This window comes from Sander lucioperca, chromosome 22 (assembly GCF_008315115.2).
Source record: "Sander lucioperca isolate FBNREF2018 chromosome 22, SLUC_FBN_1.2, whole genome shotgun sequence".
NCBI classification, from domain to species: domain Eukaryota; kingdom Metazoa; phylum Chordata; class Actinopteri; order Perciformes; family Percidae; genus Sander; species Sander lucioperca.
Window position 1 is genome coordinate 27,199,301 of NC_050194.1, and position 17,407 is coordinate 27,216,707.

Genomic DNA, 17,407 nt, shown 5'->3' on the forward strand with positions numbered 1-17,407 from the left:
CTAAAGAATAAATCTCATCAGCACGCAGCATGCTTCTACCAAGATCTAATAATGCTGGTGATTGGCTGTTTAATATTACTGTCAAACTAATTTTCAGTAAGGAAAATCTGGAAAAGATAAATCACATCAAGGGCCAGACATCTTTGGATGCATTATTGCATGTCGCTTTTTTTGGGTCATTTTTATTTCATTTTCCGACTTTTTTGTGGCTTTCTCAGACGTTCTCGTCACTTTTTTTGCAACGTTTTGTTGCTTTCTTGTCACTTGTTTTGACTTTTGTTGAACTTTGGTCGACATAAAGCCCTGCAAAAGTCAGCAAAAAGTTCCTTACATCACAGAGTTTAGCAAATCAAGCAAAACAATGACTACTTTTTTTTTAGAGCAACCTGTTCTACAGCCTGAATATGAATATGAAAACTCTCTGCTTCTGGGGGAATTTCTGAGTCTCAAAGTTCTGCCAAATTCTGTTTTGAGTGTGGCGTAATTGGAGTTTGAAAATAATTTCCCGTCTTTTTGGTTTGGCACCCAACTAGGCAGCGCCAAACTTTATTGTGAACCTAAATTAATAGGCGGGGCAGATCAAAATCTGCAAGGGCCGGATTTGGCCCGCGGGCCTTGAGTTTGACCCGTGCCCCCCTTCTAGCCCCACCCTGCCTTTAGCTCTACAGGATGTCATGATGTGTGACTGCTCAAGGCAGATAGCTCCAGAAAATACAAGAAAGAGCAACATAATAATAATAATAATAATGCAGAACTTTTATTTTATTTTTTCACTGTAAAAAAAACAACATGTCCTTTGGATGTGTGAATTAACAGTTTGGTTAAAGAGTTGGATTTCAATTACTCAAATATTAACTGGCATTCACTTTATTCCATTCCTATTCCATCATGGTGTACCTGTTTCAATAAGTAACATCAGGTTGAATACTATACAGCTGGTGAAGGACAAAAGCAAAAAAGGAAAAAAATTCCAAAAGATTTAATAAATAAATAACAGCATTGTCAATGCTTTGAATTGTAGAGTTACAGTTTTTTTTTTAATCAATGCTACAGTTAAAAAAACACACACCTTTGGTCTTTAACCATACATGTAGTTGTTACAGCTTCTGATACATGTAAGTATGATACATGTGAATAAGTGCGATATTGTCAGACACATGGCTGATTTGTTTGAGATTATTAAGTATTGGCACTGGCTCCACAACTTTTCTGATCATATATTATGTCAAAATGACAAAGCAGATATTGATTTATATGACAAAAATGTTCCTTTAACATTCTTTTCATGATGCCAAACATATTTAGAAGATGAAGACTGATCGAATTATAGGCTCTCTTCATCTTCATAGCACCCGTTCCTTATTAAAACTTCCTTCAATTTATAAGATTCTCTGTGAGATTATCTTAATATCAAATAGTCATAGTTCTTTTTCTCATGTGTAGATCAACAAACTATGAATGTTTGAAAACCAGCTCCTACAAAATAACGTTTCCCTCCTCAATAAAAGCAACACTGTATAAAAAACCTTTTCTTTATAGTAACTACCGTTTTTTTCAACCTGTACCCTATTTTCGTATGTTTTTTGTGTCTAAGTGACTGATGGGAACAACAATCTTTGACATTGGTCCAGTATTAAGCGAGATCGCTGCAGTCGGCAGCGGCGAAACAAGCTACAGTGTAAGTTAATAGGACAATTGTCCAGCTTGTATTTACCTTCCCAAATGTTTCTTGTTTTGCCGCTTACAGGCTCAGATTAATATTCTAAGTGTCTGACAACATTATGGAAAGGATTTCTAAGGAGCTTGACCTTTCTGTTAAAGAGTAAGATCCTTTTTTTAAATATAAAAACATCCACAAAATTGCGTTCGCTAAAGCCACCAGACTCCATGTAAATAAACAGTGATTTTAGCATCGTATAATACACTTTATTTAAAATCGACAGAAACTAATAGTTTTGCTTGAAATAAACACAGTTTTTTTTTTACATATGGAAATATGTTGGCTCTATACACGCTAAAAGTATTGTCTTTTTAAATGGAGTCTGGTGGGTTTAGCGCTAGCAACTTCAGAGCTGTTTTTGGTTCTCTGACAGGTCTCTAAGAGGTTTATCTCTGTAGGGATCCTTTCCATAATGCTGTCAGACACTTAGAATATTAATCTGAGCCTGTCAGCGGCAAAATAAAGCGCTGTTAGTGGACCAAATTGACGATGCACATTTGCCCTATAGGGTTACATTGCAGCCCGGTCTGGGGCTGACAGTTACAGCGTTCATGCTATATACTGGACCAATTTCAAAGATTGTTGTTCCTATCAGTCACTTACACAAAAGAAACGTAGGAAAACAGGGTCCAGGTTGAAAAAAAAAAAAAATGACCCTTTAACATGAGCTAGATGACTTAACAGAGCGGTGTCTGACATAGAAACATGGTTTGTCACAGTGACTAGGATCTCCTTGCACAGCACAAATGTTAACACAAAGTAACACAAAACAAAGAAAACTGGTTGCAACTATGCAGCATAAGCATGTATATCTAATCTAACAAGCTAACAGCAAGACAGCAGATTTATCGAGTGCACGTAATCATGTTTCCTATTGCATAACTGAGCACATTTTATTCATAATATAAAATCTCTAGCTTGCTACTTATAATAATATAGTGTGATAATTCACGGATACATAAATATAATAGCTAAAATACAGTCACTGTGAATCAAACATTTAACAAAACAAGTAATCTCTTCAAAATATTTCAAATTTTCCATTTAACATAAACTAAGCTACGTCAAAAAACAAAAGTACTGGGACGGGATTTAACTGCCAGTATGCTCTTCATTTGAACAGCACACGTCAGACAGGCAGACACCTTTCTTCATCACAGAGATCTACAGTAACAGCTGTTATACAGTATATAACAGTTATTTTCCATGTAGCTTTCTTGCAATATAGTATTAGGGAAATCGCCACATTTATAATAATAATAACAATAATCATTTTTTATAGAGCACTTTTCAAACTCCATGTTACAAAGTGCTTCACAAAACAAACAAAACAAGCCAGTCATGTTTTAAGAAGGGTGTCGCTACCCGATGTGAGTCGAGTGCAGATGTGAGTCGCGCATGCTCAGATTTAAAGGGTTTACGGCATAAGGTGTCATACTGAAATTTGTGAAATCCATAAAATAATAAACTTTTGTCATTACAAACAATAACAGAAGATGGGAATCATTTCAAAAACGTTTTAGCTATCTATGATTGTTTGATTGCTAACGTTAGCTCAAACGCCATTCAAGTGACAGCCTTTGTTGTGTCTGATTGCTAACTTGTAGCCAGCAGTGAACCAACTTGGTTATGTAGGTCCATTTTTTATTGTATTGACATTACAGAAGTCTCTCGTTAGCAGGTTCTTGTAGGCTACTTGTCGCGAAGTGACGCATTTGCAACTCATATATGCACTTGACTCACATCGGGTAGTGACAAAGGGACTTAAGAGAGATCAGTGACTCAGCTGGTCTAATATCCTCGGGCAGATCTTTCCAGAGCCCTGGGCCCTTGACTTCAAACACTCTGTCCCCTTTAGTTTTCAGCTGGGTCTCTGGAACAGACCAAAGACCTCTGCCCCAGGATCTCAAAGTATGTACCGGCGTGTACGGTACCAGGAGGTCTGAGATATACGTATAGGTGCGAGGCCATGAAGAGCCTTAAGAGTGATCAGTAAAATCTTAAAATCTATTCTAAAACATACCGGCAGCCAGTGTAGAGGCTAAAAAAAGGAGTGATGTGATCAAGTCTCTTGGTTCTGGTTCAAAGCATGGCAGCGGAGTTCTGCACGTTCTGGAGTGGATTTACAGATTTCTGATTCAAACGTGTAAAAGAGTAAAAAAGAGTATCAGGTTAACACTGACACTGAGGGCTGTATTAGGATACGGTCCTGCTGCATGTATACACAGATTTGCAGTAACCAGGTTACTACAGTGCCTAGGAACGTGTCCTCAGAGTTCCTGCTAACATGGTTTCTCTGAGTTACCTGGTTACTAAGGTGCATGTAAACACACAGAGTGTCGTATGATCCAGGAAAAGCTTAAAACCTTGAAATTATAATATTTGGTTACACTTTACTTGAAGGTATCTACATAAGAGTGACATGACACTGTCATTAACGTGTCATAAACATTATAAACAAGTCATAAATGCTTCTTTTAGTAAGTGTCATTCGGTTTTTGTCATGACAAGTTAGGGTTAGGGTTAGGGTTCATGTGTTCATGACAGTGTCATGTCACTCTTATGTAGATACCTTCAAGTAAAGTGTTACCGAATATTTTATCACAGATATTTTGAAATACAATACTTGCATGCCATGTGTATGTTGATAGAGTTATTGGTTGTAGTTATTCTTCCTGTTCTGGCTGTGAACAGATCCTTCCTTAAGTGACTCCACTGCAAGAAGGCTAAAGCTAATATGAGGCTACATAAGCTAGACAAATTAAATGGGCATCTTTCAAATTTTTAGTTTGAAATTCCCTCTTTGCGTTCCCCGACATTTCCTTGATCAGCTGCGGCAGAGGGATACTTCCTAGTAGTCCCATTTAGATTGTTGACATGACAAAACACTGGCAATAAACCTACACACTAGGGATAGACAGATTATTATCGGGCCTTTTTTTTGGCAGTTTGCAGATTATCTGTATCAGCGTTTTATTTGCCTCATTACCGATAAAGTTAATTTATTAAAAAGTGTTCTGCTTTGGCTCGGCTACAGCTCTGTGTCTGTCCCTCTGCTTCAGTTTCACTCACCACTGAGTCTGACCTAAAGGGTAACTACTGTTTTTTTCAACCTGGAACCTATGTTCCTATGTTTTTGTGTCTAAGTGACTGACACAACAATCTTTGACATTGGTCCAGTATTAAGCGAGATCGCTGCAGTCGACAAGTCAGCGAAACAAGCTACAGTGTAAGTTAATAGGGTAATTGTCCAGCTTGTATTTACCTTCACAAAAGTGCTTGTCTTGCCACTGACAGGCTCAGATTATTATTCTAAGTGTCTGACAACATTATGGAAAGGATTTCTAAGGAGGTCAACCTTTCTGTTAAAGATTAAGATCCTTTTTTTAAACATAAAAAAAGTCTGGCTAAACCCACCAGACTCCATGTAAATAAACATGGAGTGATTTTAGCATCGTATAATACACTTTATTTAAAATCTACAGAAACTAAATTTAGTTATAGTTTTGCGTGAAATAAACACATAGTTTACTGATTTATATGTGAAAATATGTTGCTCTATACACGCTAAAAGTATTGATTTTTTTAATGGAGTCTGGTGGGTTTAGTGTTAGCGACTTCAGAGCTGTTTCTGGTTAAACAGAAAGGTTCTCAAAGAGGTTTTAAAGGTCTATCTCTGTAGGGATCCTTTCCATAATGTTGTCAGACACTTAGAATATATAGAAAGTGTCTGACAACATTATGGAAAGGATCCCTTCAGAGACAGACCTTTAAAACCACTTTGAGACCTGTCAGAGAACCAGAAACAGCTCTGAGGTCGCTAGCGCTAAACCCACCAGACTCCATTAAAAAAATCAATACTTTTAGCGTGTATAGAGCCAACATATTTTCACATGTAAATCTGTAAACTATGTTTATTTCAACCAAAACTAGAGTTGTGATGGTTGGAAAAGTGGAAAGACGACCCACAACGGCTCTTCATAGTTTAATTTTGTTTCTGTCGACTTTGAACAAAGTGTATTTTACGGTAAATCCAAGCTGCACAATTGCCCTATTAACTCACATCGTAGCTTGTTTCGCCGCTGCCGACTGCAGCGATCTCGCTTAATACTGGACCAATGTCAAAAATTGCATTTAAACAAACTTGTGTGTTGAAGTTTGTAACATTCCAATATCTTAAGTTTGACTTAAAGATTTTCATTTTCACTGTAAATGCATATCGGTTCCAAATATCAGTTATCGGTTTTATTAACTACTAATAATCGGTATCGGCCTTGAAAAACCAGTATGGGTCAATGCCTACTACACACAGCTTCCAGGACAAAGATAACCACTTGATTTGGCTAAGGCCAACATGAGGTCTGCATCGAAAAGCTTAGCCCCCTCATTTATTTCGGTAAAGCCACCACTGGCACAGCTCCATCAGACAATCAAAGTTGACCGTGTTGACCTGAGCTGGCTCCCCGATTAAAGTGTGCATTCCTGGTAGATTACTTAATTATATGAACAGAGTAATTCCACTGTTTGCTAGGGGTGGGAATCACCAGAGGCCTCACGATACGATATCATCACGATACTTATGTCACAATACGATCCCTATCGCGATTTTAAACATATTGCAATATTCTGCGATATATTGCAATTCGTTACCTTTTTTCCAACTTCAAATTTTTCCCAATTTCAAATAATGTCCCCAAAAGGAAACTTTGACTGATCTGTTTAATCTAAAAAGATACATTTCTCTGTTTGTTCATCTCACTTCAATTGTATTGCTGCAAAATGGGATTGTCAAGCAGACAAACTGACCAACACATTGTTGGCTCTCTGTAAATTATAAAATGTGGTCTAGACCTACTCTATCTGTAAAGTGTCCTGAGGTCTTTTATGATTTGACACTAGAAACTGAATTGAAACAACTTGCCCCCACCAACCCTGACCTTTTTTTAATGCAGTGCTGTTTTTAGTCTGAATGCCTGGTATCTCAATTCTCTCAAATTAAAAAAATCTCAAAAGTCATCCGACCACACTTTAGGCAAACGTGTTTATAGCCAGTAGGCGTTTTTTCCCAGGACAGACCCGGTTTATTTTGTTTACCAGCAACTAGCAAACCGCCCCATGAACGACCCTTATGGTTTTTGTATTTTTTAAGATGCAATAATGGCACAAATGGGGATGACGCCATCACGTCCACACAGTTGCTGTCAACATTATCAGACGCAGCCGGCGCTTTCAGATGCTGTTCTGTCAATGCAACATGCACGTTGTTTGAAGTACACCAGCCTCCAGACTCCGAAAGCCACATTTTAGCTTCAGCTGAACTTTAGAATGTGTTTTTTGTACAGAATGTATTGTGTGGATTCAGTCCTTTGTGTTTTACAGTAGAGTCGGATTAGGACGGGATCACGTCTTGGACGGCAGGAATGACACAGTGACCAATAGTTCTGTCAACGTACATCCGCATATCAGAGGATTGTTTATAGATGATGTCTCCCTCACATACCATTTATAAAGTCTCCACTTACATGTAGGCTTTCTACCCTACCCAAGTAATGTTTTCAATCACATACCAGCAAGCATTTCTAGACTATTCAGATGAAATACACTAAAAATACAATACTTATGGTTAAAAAGAAGTCCTTCCTTCAAAAGGTCTGAGACTTTAGCTAGGAGTCTTACATGTTAAAAATGTAGAGACAAAATCTAGCTCCAAACTTTGGTCATGATCTCGTATATAATAATACATGTGGACTGTTTCATTGGGTTATCATTAAGTTCTCAAGTCTCTGCTCTAAAAATCAAACCTCTATTAAATGAGGTGATTAAAAACAACACAATCCTCTTGCTCCGTAAAACATAGACAGGTCGAGGATATAGCTGCAACATTTGTTGGACAAGGTTATAACTGTTACGTTTTATGAATTAGGGCCTAGATCTTTTTTTGCCTGGATCCAGGCGGATAGTATGTCCGGGCATCTTCCCATGCTGGCCTTCATGCTTTATGTTGCTATGGGGTGGAGATGGGGTTAGGGATGTTTGGCTGAAGACTTGGCCGGGGACTTAGCTGATGATTTTGAGGGACTGCCCTGACATGGGGTGACCTTAAGATGGATGAAGAGGGAGGAGGGTGAGAGGCTGGAGCCATCCAGCTTGAGCAGTGGGACATGACGATATCCTGCAGAGAGAGATAAAGGAAAGAAGGTCAAGAGAGCGAATTACCACTTATTAGGGGTTGGGGAAAAAGATCTAAAAGATCGTACGTAACGTGAATTTTTGTGACGGTTTTTAAAATCCATTATTTCGCTTAGAATCAATATTTTTTCATTTATTTATTCTTACCAATGATTTACCTAAATATGTTCTGTTTCTACGGTACCGCCGACGGCGACTACATCATATCTGTTTCCAGCAAAACAAATGGGACAAACCCAGCTCACAAATGAAATAAATGTCAGACTGACTGACAGACATGTGCATCTTTTTAGAAAACAATCACTTTTTTAGAAATGTCTCATGATATATTGTCTCTCGAAGTGCATTATTCAACTTTTGTTTTTTTTAAAGAAGGAAAAGAAAATCGCAATATTAAATAGTATCGAAACGTAATACTTCTAGAGTCGTAATAAATGAAAATCGCAATACAAATCCAATCGGCGTCCATGTATCTACTGTAGTATTACATAGACTGTATTGTCTATGTAATGACCTGCTTCATGTAGTTCTACTGAAACATAGGGTCAGTTTCAGCAAATGTGACAGAAAGTTAGTTTTATAAGTCTTACCTACTGCACCTTTAATATCAAAAAGTTACGCACTAAAGCTTTAAGTACAAGTTAAATTACCGGTATAAAAATCTACTCTAGTAAAAGTAAAAAGTAGCTACTTTAAAAGTTACTCAGAGTAAAGTAAAGAGATACAACCCTCGGGGGAAAAAACAACAAAAACATCAGAAAACAATAATGATGGGGGAAAAAAGCGCTAAAAACGCCAAAAAAAAAGTGAGAAATGTCGTTGAAAAAATCTTTCGATTTGACTTTTTTTATTTCCTTTTTTTTTTACTCAGTAACGGATGTGATTTAAAATGTAGGATTACAATACTTCAAACAAAACATACTTCAGTAAAAGTGAAATTACAGATTTGTAAAACTACTTTAAAAAGTAAAAGTATGCACACACAAAAACTACTCAATTACAGTAACGTAAGTAATTGTAATTTGTTACTTTCCACCTCTGGTCCCAGCCCTATTGTTCATACTGTATTGGCATCCTCATACAAGTATTTGGTACAGTCCCAAAGCTCTACTGTCCCCACACGCACCTGTGCGGAGACTCGTAAAAGGCAGGGTGTATTGTCCTAGGAAGTCATTGCTTGAGGTGTAGTCATGGTCCTCTACCAGGAAGCGAACCAGAGCCAGGTCAGGAACATGGACGGTAAAGTTAAAGCTACAGTCCCATCGTGGGTTAAAGCCTGAAACAAGGAAAGAACACACTAACAGACCTATTCACACCAATTTATGCAGTTTTACTTGATGGACTTTGTGTGAAATCATGCTCATGCAGTATGTGGTGTCCCAGCCTTACCCCCCAGCCCTGTCAGATAAACTCAAGTACCCCTTTATTAACAGGGATGGACTGATTCTGGTTTTTCAAGGCCGAAACCGATTATTAGAAGTTTTATTAGTATTTATCAGTAATTTTTGGAAGCGGTATACCTTTACTGTGAAAATGAAAATCTTTAAGTCAAAATAAAGATTTTGGAATGTTATAAACTCCAACACAAAACTTTGTTTAAATGCTTTGAGCAATTATTTCATAAATTAGAAACTTTCACATAATATACAGTAAGAGATAGTCAGATAGTGTTGTGGGCGGGACATTAAAGGACAATTCCGGCGCAAAATAACCCTAGGGGTTAATAACACATGTGTACCGAGTCGACCGTTCTCTGGGATATGTTTTCATGCTAATCGAATGTGACCAGTTTTAGTGTAAAACGCTAATTAGCTTATAACGCTAGTCGTCGGGGCATGCTAAAGTAAAAAGAAATCACTATTTCTACACCACTAACAAGGCTCTAAATAGCACCACACTTCCACGGTAACATAATGAGGGTCCCTACATGTTAACTGAAGCATTGAGAACTTTGTAAGTGTACAGACAGTTTATTAAAAAAATTGTTTAGAAAGACAGTACCGTTCACGTATGACCAGTCGAACGACGAACGCAGTAGTTAGTCACCCATATATTTTAATAAACAGATATAATTCATGCATTTCCATGTAATCACAAACGTAATTCCTATCGACCCATTGGGAAACCACGGACCATGGGAGATTTCAAGTGACAGTTCAGCTCACGTTGCGCGGCGTTCGTCGTTCGACTGGTCGTGACCAGGATGACTAGCGTTATAAGGTAATTAGCGGTTTGCGCTAAAAAAGTGGTCACATTCGATTAGCATGAAAACATATCCCAGAGAACGGTCAACTCGGTACACATGTGTCATTAACCCCTAGGTTCATTTTGCGCAGGATTTGTCCTTTAAGTCCGACTCAGTGGTGAGAGAAACCGAAGCAGAGGGACAGACACAGAGCTGTAGCCGAGCCAAGTAGAACACTTTTTAATTAACTAACTTTATCAGTTATCAGGCAAATAAAACGCAGATACAGATAATCTGCAAACTGCCAAAAAAAGGCCCGATAATCGGCCATAATAATCCTACGCCCACCACTTGGAGTTGCAGAAGCCATCGGACTTTTTCAACCAGGGTCCACCTACAAGGTTTTTCTGGAGCTTTTTCAACCAAATGTCATGGTGCTAATTAGCTACAATATGAACTGTACAGCCATTTCATTTGACAAAGGGGCTTTTGTCGATAGGGTGGGCATTTACCATTGTTGTCGACATGATGAGTTTTCTTCTTGTAGTTGTCTATGGGAACACCATGTATCTCCACCCACACATGAGGGTCCACAATCGAGCTGGGTTTGTCCCATTCTGGTTTAGGCAGCTGCTGAGCTGAAATAACCTGGAATAACAATCAAATCAAAGACATTCTTGTATTCTCTCTTGGTATAGATTTCCTCAGTGGCTCGTGTTTGGATTCCAATTGCAGCCAATTACAACTCCCGAGAACCATTGCAGTAAGAAACATCCATGCACTTTGTTAAACGCACCAAACACTGTAAACACACGTCACACAATCGAGACGGTCGCTTGTTTATTGGACAGAATATCCGAAACTCGCCGACACTACTGGTCTCAGAAATAATGCTAATGGAGCAACACCAAATTTATAACGTCTTGGGCAGGGATGTGCACAGACATTTGAAGGGGCTATTGCTCTAAACTGGAAAAAAGGCAAGGCAGTAGGGCTGTCTCTCTCTTTCATATGCATCTGAAAGTAATCATCCCTTAAATCATATAGAAGGCCGTAAATTGTGTGCGAGGTTGAAATTGCAGGCTAGTAAATGCTCTGTATTTGGTTCACTTCCTGTGTTTGGGTCGGATCACGTTCTTCCATGAAGTGAACTGAACTCTAGTTCACTTGGAAGCAAACCGAGACCCCCGTCCGTTTGTTTGATCCGCACCAGAGTTCAGATGAGCTTCCACACCAGCCCAAACCAACCGGACTATCCAACCAAACACTCCAGGGATCATTTTAAACGGACCATGCGAGGTAGGTGTGAAAGCAACCTAGGTATCTTTCCAAAGCATATTGACAGTGGTAAAAATATGTTTGGAACCTGCAGTTATTTTGTTAAGGTAATTCTTTGGTGCATTTTAGGCCTTTATTTATATAGGACAGCTGAAGACATGCAAGGGGAGAGAGGGGGGTAATGTCATACAGCAAAGGGCCGCAGGTCAGAGTCAAACCCACGACCGCGTAAACCTCTATATATGGGCGTGCGCTCTACCAGGTGAGCGACCCAGGCTGCTATTTGCTTCTCATTTAGGGCAGGTTTGGCGACATCTTACCCGAACAGTGAGCAGGACAGGCCTGTGGCCAGGACCTCCACCAACGTTCTCCGGGTTGAAGGTGGTGTCAGGCTGGCACATGAAGGGAGGCTTCAACATGTACCCACAGTGACCATTCTGCAGAAACCTGCCTTGATTTAGGTCCATCTGTTCACCAGGAGTCTGAAAATTCAAAGCAACTGAAGAAAACACAACTGTGTTAGCAGCCTACGCCTACCACAGTGTTCTTTGGATACAACCACTGGGGGGATGCTGGGGGATGGGTAGCACACAATCAGAGCAGTAGAGATAAGGACTAAGAAGCCTGCTGTCTGAGTAAAACTCGTGTTTACTCTGTCTGCTTCTCTAGTGAATAGAATAACATAAAAAATAACATCTCACCAATTTGACAGCCTCCGTTCCACATATCCTGAGGGTTGTAGTTGGAGGACTGGAGGCGCTGGCCTGAGGGGTAAATCCTGCTGAGCTGGTGGCTGTTATGACGAACAAAATACGTCCCTGGAGGGGCAGGACAACAAAATTAGTCCAGTTAGTCCAATGGCCAGCGGAAGAAAGACTCATTTTGCTTTTGTCTTTATAACTGTATAAAACCAAATCTTAATAATATGTGGGCGCCATGCAAACTATTTACCTCTACTTTTAGAAAGTAAGTTAAAGGTGCTCTAAGCGATGTCACACATATTTTAGGCTACAACATTTTTTGTCACATACAGCAAACATCTCCTCACTATCTGCGAGCTGCCTGTCCCCTGAACACACTGTAAAAAAAAAAAAACGCGGTCTCTGTAGACAGCCCAGGCTCCACAAACAGCAACAAAAACAAACTGGCCAACCTGCACCACCAAACATAACAAACAGTCTTCCAGCGTTCCAGCCAATAACCAACATTTTTTTTGAAAATACTTTGAATGTCAACAAAAAGTGCCGTCACCCAACATCGCTTAAAGCACCTTTAAGTCTATGGACTGTAAAAATAATGGACGTGGGATCTGTGACGTCACCCATAGGTTTGTGAACTGCCGTTTTTGAAGCCTCAAGTTTGGTGATATGGACGTCGCCATCTTGGTTTTTTACAACCGGACGTGAGGATTTTTGATGAGAGGGTGGAGCTAGGGAGGATCACGCAGCAAAGCCAGTGTTGTTTATGGTTGCAATGGCACTGCGCTAAGCTAAACGCTAAAGAGGGAAAGTTGTAGATTTTCAACCCTTCTGAAGTGAATCATCCAGTCATCTATTACATGCGGGTAAAACGCGGACCTCTGGGTGCTGGCACCATTTATTTGGATGTACGACAGTACACAGAAAATCAGCAAACTTTCCCTGCTAACACTAGCTAGCTAGCTAGCTAGCTTGGTTGGCATAATGCTGAACAAGACATTTTTAGGCAACCAAAATTATCTAATTAACTTTGATGAAATGAAAACACACAGTGAGAGGCTCAAAGTCTAAGGTGAAAACAAGGACAAAACAACTAGTTCACGGCTATTTTAATGTACACAGTGCCATGGTTAGCATCGCTAATCATCTGTCCTGATTGACAGGTCCTAAAGCATCCCCTGCTTTATTGTCTATTTTAAAATAAATGGGATCATAATTTACAAAATGAACACAATGCTGTATTGAAGAAGACTTAAAACTAGCGATTGAAGGCGTTAACTCAATATGAAAATGTTTATTGAGGTAATAAATCAAGTGAGAAGTAGGGTCATTTCCTCCTAGACTTCTATAGAAACAGACTTCTTTTGGAGTCGCCCCCTGCTGGAAAAGAGATAGAATGCAGCTTTAAGGCACTTCTGCATTGGCTTCACTTTTCGGACCTGGAAATTTTGTCCATTATTGTTACAGTCTATGGTTAAGTCACATGCACACATTGTACCTGAGTCCTTCACGTGTCTTAGCGCTTCACTTTCCGAGAAAGAGGACATGTAAGTTGCGGGGGCTTTGGCTGCTTGTTCGAAGCTTTTAAAGGGAACACTGCGGGTGTACACGACCAGCTCCGACAGCTCTGGACTCAGCTTAGACACACCTGGCTGAGAAGACACACACAGAAGCCCATCACATTACACCATGAATTGGTGAGAGCCACTGCTGTGAGGATAAAGGTGAGCTTACCCACCTTCTGGTCCTCTTTCTTACTGCTGGGTTTGCCTTCAGCGTGGCTGGCCTCCTCGTCTGAGGAGCTGAGGTCTGAAGAGCTGGACGAGCGCTCTTCCACCATGTGCTCCTTCTTCCCCTTCACCAGGATTTTACCCTTAAGATCCTGCACACACAACCAACACATTCCACACACACATTAACAATTTATTTGAAAACTATACTAATCTTTAAACAATTTTGTAATGATTAAAAATACCACTAGAGCTACAGCCGCTGACTGCTATGATCTCCACTATTACTACAGTAATACGACTACTATCACTACTACTGCTTACATTGTTAAAGGTCCCATATTGTTTCCCATTTCTGTTTTCTTTTATTATAAAGCAGGTTGAGGTTAAGTATCAAAACCTCAATCCACAGAGAAATGCACACAGCCCGTATTCAGAAACTGTGCCTTTAAACGAGCTGTCAGGACTTCTGTACGCTGTGATGTCACAACTATACTATATGTAGGTAGAAAGTGCTGCTACAGTGCCGTTACAGTCATTCCCCGTTTTCAATGACGGTGCAGAGACTCAGAGAGCGCAGATGAGGACCCGGAAAACCTTTTTTTTTTTTCGACGTTTTTGACGCCTTTTTTTCAGTTTGTTTTTGCTTTTTCCAGCGTTTTAAATTTTTTAATTTTTCTTATACACATTTTCAGCGCTTATTTCTACGTCCCATATTTTCTGATATAAAACAAAAATTTAAAACGGGTCAATGTGATCCGAAGTCAACACAAGGGTTAAAGAGGCAAGCGCTATAAAGGAGCGTTTCAGATAGAGGGTAAATACAGGTATGAGAAAAATAATGGCCCTCATTTATCATTTAACGTAGAAACCAGCGCAGATATGAGCGCAGAAATCATCTTACCACAGGCTTCAAGTGTGATTCATGAAACGTTCGTATCACACCAATCAGAGCGTAAGAATGGTCGTACATTGATAAATGCAGCGGCTGGAAACGATCGTAATTTAAATATCACGCCCCAATATATTCTGGGTTTTGAGGCCTCGCCCCTACAATTTACGACATGGAGAGATGTAATCCGGCTGAGAAGAGACACTTTTCAGAGGTGGAGATTGAAACCCTGATATCTCAGGTTCATTTGCACTAACATGTACTATTTGTCAGCCTGAAAACTGATATTAAAGGCTGTAGAAAGAATGCGGAATGGAAAGAGATCACTGATGCAGTCAACAGTGTTGCCGTAGTAAATCGGACTCCAGCTGAAGTTTATTTAATTTATACCTCCTTGACATATGTATGCTATAGTCCTAATAGTAATATACAGGTTTATATTGTAATCTCTTAGGCATACATGGTGTACCTATATTTAAATAAACACACAGTAGCAGAGTTTATGCGGTGTCTTTTATTTTACTCGTGTTTTTTTCATGAGTCAGAGCCAGGCAACAGCTGTGAGGGAGAGCGCGTGTCCTCCGCCCCCCCCCGTGCTGGACCACCACCCTGTCTCCTGACAGCAGAGGGGCTGGAAAAAACAGCCAAAATAACTCGGTCAATGGCAGAAATAAATCGTTCACTTGTGGCCATTAACGATACTTTAAAAGAGAAACGAAAACCTGAAGAATAAATAAAAATGTTGTGCATCGTCACGTTTCCTGTATTGAATATCATTGCCAAACATAACAATATACCTTTTAAAAGCTCCAGTTGGGACTGTGCTGGACGCTGCTCTCTGGGCATCGGGTCATCTGGCTCCATCACTACATTTATGGCACCCTGTTTTCCTGCGCAATGTTGTGCAGAACCCCGCAGGCTAAAACAATGTTGCAGACTTTTTCTGCCGTGTATAGTAGGGTCCCCCTGCTGATGCAAGACAGAGCCATCTGCCCTTAATCAATCCGATGGAGCGCTCGACCGTGGCCCGTGTGCGTACGTGTGCACTGTTGTACTGGCGCATCGAGGTCTTCTAAAAGAGCCAGATCTGCCATTGCTGATAAGTGATCAACTGATGACTTCTCTTTCTCCTGTAAAAACTGATTATATGCTGCACCGCAAGTCCACACTGACTCAAAAACGTGCGTACACGAGTTCAGACCAGACGTGAGATTTTATCGCAGCCTACGCTCACGTTCAAATTGATAAGGGCCTTGCTTTGCGTAGGAATTGCCGTACACCCGTCCTACGCCTGTTTTAGGTCGTAAGCATGTTTCATAAATGAGGGGCAATGTGTTTTTTGAACATTAAAACATGTAAACATGTTCCAGTAGAAACCCAGAATACACCTGAAACAAATCTGAAAATAAGCAGAATGTGGGTCCTTATTTTACTCACTAATACCACTATCAAGGACATTTACTGAAGTACTGGACCTGAACCATAGCACACTACTAAGCACTGCACTGCTAACACTAACCCATAAGTACTAGGCTTCAGGGGTAGTTACCTTAACCTCCTAACCCTTTACCAAGCTCTGTGCTTATGTAGTAGTAACCCAAGCCTTAACCCTCCAGCCCTGTGCTTCATTTCAGATCCAGACACTCCCTCCTGCCTGCTCTTTCCATCACCTTCAACACATACTCACCTACTTCCCATATCCCTAATCTGCCTGGCAGTATATTCACACTTTGCCAGATTGTCATTGTTGAGTGACGCTTGCTTGTTTGTTTGGACTGCCATGCCGTTGCCAACCTGTATCTGTTTATCAACCCTTGCCGGTAAAGCCCACCTTCCTGTAAGCCTATGAATCATCACATCATCAATTAATCTCTAAAATTGCTCCTGCATTTGGGTCGCCTCACACTCACACTGTGTGACACTTTTATCATGACTGCTTGTAATATGATAATAATGTATGACAAAGGATAGATAACAACAGAACAGTAGCCTACTGTATGTGAGTGTAAAATCCTCAAAGCAAATAGTATAAAATCATCAGAGTGTAATTGCAGGCACACACATGAGGTGCCTCCAGGGAGTGTGATTACTGTGGCACAGATCATGAGTGCATGCACTAACCCTGATTATGTGGAAATGTACAATAAGTGGGACACAGAAGAGTAGAGAACCCAGATTTCCCATCTAACGCAGCACAGTTTGTTCTCTGCTTTACACGTAATCCTAACAGTTGCTACTAAGACAGAGAAACTATTTACAAATGCAGCACACACATAACAGAGAGATTATTGATATATTGTTGGAGAGTTTGGATATTAAAAAGTGTGTCAGAGTAAAGTCCTTGCATAGGATTCTGACTGAGAGCCAGTCATTGGCTATTTTTTAACCTCATCCACATTCAACTGAAAAGTAGCAACCACAATCCAAATATCTATCTGCATATCTTTCAGGCAACTGCAAAACCTGCCATTGTGCCATGGTTCCAGTGCACGCATCTACTGTATGTCTCAATCAAAGACACTAGGGCTGGACCCGAATATTCGAATATTCGTTCGGTGGGTTGGTATTCGATTTGAAAATTTGACATTCAAATATTCTTTTTTTTTTTTTTTGCACAACCTGGCATCCCCCTCCAAACGGTTCTCATTCGCGCTTGAATATGTTCGAAATATAATACTCTCTTTTACATTTTTAAAAATGTAATCACAAAATATC

General features: G+C 39.9%; 1 protein-coding gene across 3 annotated transcripts in view; it reads right to left on the reverse strand.

Annotated features, from left to right (window-relative positions):
- Window positions 1–6,649: 6,649 nt before the first annotated feature.
- LOC116067518 (1-phosphatidylinositol 4,5-bisphosphate phosphodiesterase delta-3-A-like) overlaps window positions 6,650–17,407 on the reverse strand; it is a 42,402-nt gene continuing 31,644 nt past the window's right edge. For 2 of the 3 annotated variants that reach the window (XM_031323990.2, XM_031323988.2), the window contains exons 10-16: window positions 13,809–13,952; window positions 13,569–13,722; window positions 12,074–12,190; window positions 11,693–11,871; window positions 10,607–10,742; window positions 9,036–9,185; window positions 6,650–7,892 (exon numbers count right to left, since the gene is read on the reverse strand). In XM_031323990.2, the coding sequence (XP_031179850.1) occupies window positions 7,744–7,892; window positions 9,036–9,185; window positions 10,607–10,742; window positions 11,693–11,871; window positions 12,074–12,190; window positions 13,569–13,722; window positions 13,809–13,952 (1,029 nt within the window). In that variant the 3' untranslated portion in view covers window positions 6,650–7,743. The remainder of the gene's footprint in view (window positions 7,893–9,035; window positions 9,186–10,606; window positions 10,743–11,692; window positions 11,872–12,073; window positions 12,191–13,568; window positions 13,723–13,808; window positions 13,953–17,407) is intronic. The other variant, XR_004896404.1, reaches the window with a different exon arrangement.